The 7,259-nt window shown below is 57.9% G+C and overlaps 1 protein-coding gene across 1 annotated transcript; it reads right to left on the reverse strand.

Annotated features, from left to right (window-relative positions):
- Positions 1-3,358: 3,358 nt before the first annotated feature.
- On the reverse strand, positions 3,359-5,779 carry LOC131559493 (serine/threonine-protein kinase pim-1-like; the record flags this gene model as incomplete). Its single annotated transcript, XM_058807857.1, is given in 6 exon segments — positions 3,359-3,465; positions 3,714-3,884; positions 4,522-4,632; positions 4,635-4,887; positions 5,091-5,141; positions 5,246-5,779. Coding segments are annotated over 6 exon segments (1,227 nt in total), but the record flags the coding sequence as incomplete, so codon positions are not given.
- Positions 5,780-7,259: the final 1,480 nt, after the last annotated feature.

Here is a 7,259-nt window from a genome sequence, read left to right on the forward strand (position 1 = left end):
CCTCTGTTCCCCCAGGGCTCGCTGGCTGCTGCCCAGGACTGTGGCACTGGCACAGATCCAGTGCTCCAGACCCTCCTTTCTATGCCCTTGGAGCTGCCTGGGCACAGCAGCCTTTTCCATCTGGAAGCTCCCCATGCACAGGGAGTGCCCAGCTGCGTTCCCTGCACAGCCGCCAGGAGCCCAGGGCTGCCATCTCCAGTCCCTGCTGGCACTGGGGGCTCCCAGGTGCCTCAGGCTGCTGTGACACCGCTGCACACGGGAGGGAAGAGGGGCAGGGGCTGTGCTCAAAGTCAGCTCCATGTGCTGCTGCTGCTGCTGCTGCTGCTGCTGCTGTGGGGTCATTTGTGCAGCCCTGTCTGTCCAGAGTCAGGGATCAGATCCTGCCAGTCTCTTCCAGCCCTGGCTGCTCAGAGTTTGGGCATTGGAGCCTCAGGTGGCCAAAGGCAGCTGCTCCTGGTGCCTCTGTGTGCCTGTGTTCAGCAGTGCTGCTCCATCAGTCTGTGCCCAGCAACAGGGAAAAGCCTCAGCCCTGCAGGGCCAGGAGCTGCTGGGCTCTGCCTGAGCAGCTCAGCCAGCAGGAAGGGAGCTGCTCCACACGGGAACCAGGAGCAAAGGACATTCCTTTGTTAGGACATGTTTTCTATTGAAAGGAAAAAAAAAAAAAAGAAAAGAAAAAGTAATAAAAAAATATATAAAATGTGAAAGATAAAAACAAAACCCAAGTATGCAGTGAAAAATCTTCTCTAACTTTGAATTAAGAGGTAACTGATCTTTTGAAACAGAACTCAGTTATTTATTTTGTAAAGGTGCTGATGGCATGGATCCATCTTACTGACGTCAGCAGTCTTTATAAAAAGTTTTTGGGGATTGTTTCCAATATTGTTATTTTAAATTGTGGTCGAAGCAAGAGGAAATTGCTTTGTGCCCTTCCAGCTCCAAGCAGGACTAGGAATGAAAGCTCTGTCAAACCCCAAATCCTTTAGAAGATGACCTTCCTTCTCACCCTGCGAATGAGCTGCACATTCCCTTTGAAACTGCCAGGAGTTTCTTAGAGTCACAAAGTCCCACTTACGGCTTTTTGCTTGGGTTTGGAAGTGCAGAGGGGCAATTCTCCATCCACCAGCTCCAGACTGCACTGCCTCAGGAGCATGGCCCACTAGCCAGCTTTGGCCCACTCGTGGCACTTCCAGAGGAGGAAGAAAGTGCAATTGCACAATTCCAGCCAATTAAGAAGGAAGAATGGGACAGACAAAACACCCTGTACAGATCCAGGCATTCAGCTGGGACTGTGGAGAGTTTGGGTCCTTGCCAGCTGGATGTGTGTCGCAGACATTTTTTCACAGAAATCCTTTCTTTCAGATTTCTGTGTCTTCTGGAAGGCAGAGGCCTCAGAAGAGAACATAAACAATTATTATCAGCTGCTGTGGTATGCAACAGGGGCACCTTGATTGGCTCATGTTCCTATGTTTATAATTAAGGGCCAATCACAAAGTGCAAGCTAGAGACAGAGTCCCTGGACACAACTTTGTTATAGATTCTTTTTTCTATTCTTAGCCTAGCAAGCTCTCTGCAAACTTCTCTCTTTATTCTATTTAGTATAGTCATAATGTATTATATATCATAGATCAATAAATCCAACCTTCTGATCTAGAAACAAGATTCACCGTCTCTCTCTCACCAGCAGCGACCCACACAGGACGCTGTAATAGATGTGTGTCCCCAGCTGCAATCTCTGGGCCTGCAGCAGGATCTCACTCACCTGCCAAAGCAGAAAGCTCAGGCGCTGTGCTCGCAACGGGCTCGTCTGATGCAAAGCTGTCAGAGCAATGTGAGGGCAGAGCCAGCCCAGCTGGGCCCAGGGCTGAGCCCAGCAGAGCCCTGGCAGAGCCCAGAGCAGCCTCAGCACCCGCAGAGCCCGGCTGCAAGGAGAGAAAGCAGAAACCGCCCCTCAGCTGAGGGCTCCTGTGCCCTTGTGCCAAGGCCTGCGGTGCCCAGGCCACGCTGACTGTGCCCAGAGCTGTGCCCAGAGCTGCCCATCCCTGCTGCCTTTGGCAGCAGAGCAGGAGGGCAGGACATGTGCCCAGCCTGCAGCCAGCCACGGCACATCCAGCCCTCAGCAGCTGCCCAGAGCAGGATGCTCCTGGGCTCGCTGCCATCTCCCAAAAGCTCTGATCCCACCCTGCCAAGCACACAGGGACCCAACTCACGCCAGCCACGGCTGGAAGAAAAGCTGTTCCCAAACCATGGCCTCAGCCTTCTCCAAGGGCACGGCCCATCCACGCCACAGCTGCTCCCAAGCACTTCCCCATCCACACTGGACCACCTCGAACGCTTTCTCTGGAAAAACAAACAATACATTCTTGAAAAGAGGTTAGATGCAAAAAGGGAAAACAAGAAAAATGGTAAAAACTCCCATCTCTGTCAAGGTCTTCAGAAAGGCCCAACCCTTACATGCCAGGGAAAAACACAGCCATGGGTGAGGGAAACCCACACTTTCTCTCTTCCCCCATGCACTGCCCCCCAAAATTATGGTGACCCCAAAGCAAACAAGGGCAGTGGAGCAGCCCAAACCCTTCCTTGCCTGCACAGCAAAGCAGCTGTGCACAGGTTCTGGAGTCCCACCTCTGCTCCCACCATGGGGGTTGGTTTGTGTCGGGCTGGCTGCCCCAGCCCCAGCCCGGGGCACGGTGGGTGCCGGGGGCTGTTGGCAGGGCCAGGAGCCCACTCCCATTTCCTACCCACTCCAGCCCATCCTCCCAGCCCTGCCAAAAGCAGCTGGGCAGTGACTGAAGAATGAGTTGCATCTGCCCCAGCAAGGGGGGAGCCTTTCGTTCCCCGCCAGGCTGGGCCATGCCCAAACCTGGCAGAATTTCCCCAGGTGGGGACTCATCTGCAAATTTTCTGGGGAGTTTGGCTTTGAAGAAGGTGCCAGAATCAAAGTCCATCACCTTCAGCCTCCAGTGGCCAGGCTGAGGAAGAGCTTGTCATCCTTGATGTCACCCTCGCTGTCTCCAGTAGCAGCAGCAGCAGCAGCAGCATCCCCACTCGGTACAGCTTCTCCAGGGGCTCCTTCTCCTTCCCTGGGGGCAGACCAGGCTCTCAGGGCTCTGCCCAGGGCCCCAGCTGTCAGGGAACCAGGACAAGCAAAACCAGCTGGGATGGCGGCTGCCAGCATTGCTGGGCAGAGCAGCTCAGCTCCAGCACAAGGGCTGCGTGTTCCCATCCCATGAGCCCAGTGCAGTGACACAGGCAGCACAAAAAGCTCTGGGTTCCTTTGTTTCTGACTGTCAAGGAATGTGTGGAGCAGGAACTTACCAGGGCCCTGGATCAAAGTGTGCCTGTGGCTCTCTCCCTTCTTCTATGGCAGAGGAATATCCTGCACCCAAGGATTACAGAACAGGTCTTCCAGTGTGGGTCTGTCCAAGGAGTTCACGGATAAACACCACCTGATCAGATCTTTGCACTCTGGGGAGAGAAAGCAGAAACTGATGGTCAGTCAGAGAAGGCTCCTGTCTGCTTTGCCCCACTATTCCCAAGCCCAGGCCATGCTGGATGTGCTCAGAGCTGGGCCTAAACTTTCCCATCAATTCCCTGTTTTGGAGGAGAGCAGGACATGTGCCACCTCCTCAGCAGCTGTCAGAGCGGGATGCCCACAAGCCCGCTGCTGGCTCCCAGCACTGGGATTCCCCCCGTGCCCAGAGATGAGGATCCACCTTGCCTATGTGGCAGCGGGAGCTGGCCCCAGCTGAGGTTCTGGCCCCTCCTGAAAGGGTGCTCCCCGCAGACCATCTGGTGCAGCAGGATGCCCAGGGACCAGACCGTTGCTGCCTCGCCATGGTACCAGCCAAAGTCGTTCCATTCCAGGGGGCTGTAGGACAGTGTTCCTATGGAATACAGACGGAATTCAGCAGGGGGATGCTGCTGCTCCCAGAGCCTGGCCCCAGCATCCCTGGGCCTGCGGCGGCTGCCCCAGTGGCACACAGGGTGACCACTGCCCTCTCGCCAGCACCTGGGACTTGTGCACAAACAGGGTTGGAAAAGAAGCCACTGGTGTTGGAAGAGGGCAGCCCTGGCTAGGCCCGACCATGACATGCAAAGGAAAAACCCACTCCATGCTGGGGAAAAAACCTGCCCTTATGCTCCCTGCCTGCATTGTCCCAAAATATTATGAAGCCAGGCAAACAGGGTGAGTGAAGCAGTCCAAGCTCTTACTCTCCCCTGCACACCAAACCGGCTGGGGCACAAGTTCCCGCCCCCCTCTCTGCTACCCCACCCACGGGGGTTTTGGTCGGGCTGGCTGCCCCAGCCCAGCCCCAGTCCTAGGCAGAGTGGCTGGCAAAGGCTGCCAGCAGGGCTGGAAGATGGCTGCCCACCCAGCCCCGCTCTAAAGCAACTCAGCTGAAGACTCAGTGCCCTGACTGGCAGCAAAAGGGAGAATCCCCGCTGCCACAGCCAGCTTGGGCTGTGAGATGTTGGGCCATGAGATGCCAGCAGCGGGAGCACAGCCCTGTGTAGGCTCACCTGCAAAGTGAGTGTAGACTGTGTCTTGCAGGTAGGTGCCACAGCCAAAGTCAATTAGTTTGGCCTGGCCGGTGTCCAGGTCAACCAGGATGTTCTCTGGTTTGATGTCCTGTGCAGGACCCCACAGCTGGTGCAGTGCCACACGGCCTCCAGCACGTGGTGGAACAGCTCCTGCGCCACCTCCTCGGGCAGGAACTGCCGTGCCCGAATGAAACACTGCAGGTCCTGACACTGCTCTGGCCGCTCCAGCACCATCACGATGAAGCTGGGGAGCTCGAGCCACTCCAGCAGCTGAACCACACCGGGGAAGCCAGTGGACACCTTGGCCAGCAGCACGATCTCCAGGGGTGCGCTGGTGCCGTCGGGCTGCGGGAGGAGCACGATGCCGTCAGTGGGGCTGATGCCGTGCCGGGGCTCGGGAAGCCCTCAGCCAGCCAGGGATGCTCTGCGCCCTGCGCTGGCCCCACGCCCGCTCTCCCTCGGGGCGTCCTGGCGGCTCCCACCGTGCCGGGCCCCGGCTCATTCCCGGCCGGCAGCCCCGGCTTCTGCCGCTGGCCCCGCTCACTCACCAGCTCTCCCCAGTGCCGGACGCGGTTCCGTGGCACCCTTTTGATGGCCACCTGCAAGCCAAGGGCAGCAGCGGGGTGAGCTTGCCGCCCGCCCTGCGAGCCCCATCCTCCGCCCTCCTCCTCCTCCGGCGCCCGCCGCCGGCCCCGCCGCTCACCGGGGCGCCGTCCGAGAGCCGCGTGGCCGCGAAGACGCTGCCGAAGCCGCCGCGCCCCAGCAGCGAGCCCAGCCGGTACCGCTCCTGCAGGGCCTCCTGCTCCTTCCCTGCGGGCGGGACGCGGCTGTCAGCGCTCGGCCTGGGGCCAGCAACGGCCCCCGAGCGCCCCTCACCCGCCCCGGGCCGGCCATGCCCGGGCGTTCGCTCCTCGGAACGCGGCACGGGAGGCTCGGGGCCGGCGGCCGCGCTGCCGAGCGGCGGAGCTCGGGCCGGGGAAGCCGCAGCGGAGGCGGCGGGAGCGGCCGCCCCGCGTGTGTCCTCCGCGGACCCCGGGAGGAGCCGGGGCCGGGCTCGGGCCAGGCGGAGCCGAAGGGCGGCGATGCCGCCCCGGCCCCAGGCACTGATGCCCGCCCAGCAGCGCCACCGCCAGTACGGCCAGAGCCGGGCGGAGGCGAGACCGCGGCGGGACGGCCGGGGCCGGGCACGGGGCAGCCCCGCCCGGGGCCGGGGACGAGCCGGGGGCATGGCCCGGCCCGGCAGGGGAGAGGGAGGCGGGGAGAGGAGAGGGACGCCGGGCAAGGGACCCCGAGAAAAGGGCGCCCGACAGCGGGAAAGGGAGAGAGAGAGAAAGAAAGAGAGAAAGAAAAGGAGGAAGACTATTCAAAAGTATCTGTTTTGGTGCTGCCGCCGCTGCTGCTGCCGCCGCTGCCGCCACTGCAACTGAAGCACCGGGGCCATTCGTCCCCGTGTCCGTTCCCCGCTCGCCCCACGAGCCCCACGTTCGAGCCCCGCGCGCCCCGGGGACAGCCCCTCCGTCTGCCCAAACACGGGAACTTTGCAGCCTTGAGCCCAGATGCAGAACCCTGACTCCCGCACACTGGCACAGCGATCCCCTCCCCTGCTGCTGTGCATTGTCCTTGCTGAGGGTCAAACACTGTCGGGGCACCTTCCCTTGGTGTAGGAATCCTACCTGACCCCAGCACTGCACTTACACCTCCACTGTTGCTTTCCTGTAAAAACAGGGGAAGGAAAACTGTGTGTGGCTCATGGTATTTTAGAGTGTCTAGAAATCACTAAGTCACCGATCTTAGAGGTGAGGTGCATCTGGAATTACTGGAATGGAACATGGAAAAGGGGAGCATAGAAATTAATAGAGGAAAACACCTTGGATTGTTTCTTTCATTTTCATTTCACTTCTGGAAAGCTGTTTCAGTTTTCCAGGAATCTTCTCCTGTCTGCTCTTCCCAAGAATCTCTCATGGAGAACAAGGTCAAGCTTCTGTCACAAGATTTGCCACCAGGAAATTGTGCCACTGGTGAAATTTTCATGATGACTGTTTGTGCTGGATTTGGGCAAATTTTGGGAGGAAATCTCCTAAAGGGGTACATCTAGAAAGCAAGTTCAAGCATCCCCTACCCCTACTACTTCAGGAAAAGACTTCCCTTGAGAAAAGTGAAAAAAACCCCAGTTTATGTAACAGGTGAAGTATTCACAAGCATGAAAAATGAATAATAGTAAATAAAACCTCTGACAGTGCTGAAGAGATGGCAAATTCAGAAAGTCCTTTTTGTGGGTTGTAGTTGGCTCACTCGGTCTCTTTTAAGTCCCTCTGGTGCTGGAATGCAGTGTCCCAGAGCTCGGTGGGCCACAGGTGTGAGCTGCTGCCAGTGTTTTTCTGGGTTTGCAGTCCAGAGCAGGTTTAAACAGTTCCAAGAAAAAGGAAAGTCACAGTCTGAGGAACTTCTCTTCCTAAGCTAGCTAAAACCAAATTGCTAGACCTGTGCTGTGAAGGCACCGGGAAATTTCCAAATCTGGGCACTGGCGGTCCCAGCAAACACCAGAGTTGGATGGTGCTGGTGCCAGAACCTGCAGATTTCCAAATTTTGAGTTTCTGTGCCAGCAAATCACTGGGCTTGGGCTGTGCCAGCACCAGGAAGTTTTCAGATCTGGGCGCTGGTGCTGCCAGCAAACATCAGATCTGGGTGGTGTCGTTGGCAGAGACAGAAATCTGCCA

Source organism: Ammospiza caudacuta, chromosome 6 (genome assembly GCF_027887145.1).
Source record: "Ammospiza caudacuta isolate bAmmCau1 chromosome 6, bAmmCau1.pri, whole genome shotgun sequence".
Classification (NCBI taxonomy): Eukaryota; Metazoa; Chordata; class Aves; order Passeriformes; family Passerellidae; genus Ammospiza; species Ammospiza caudacuta.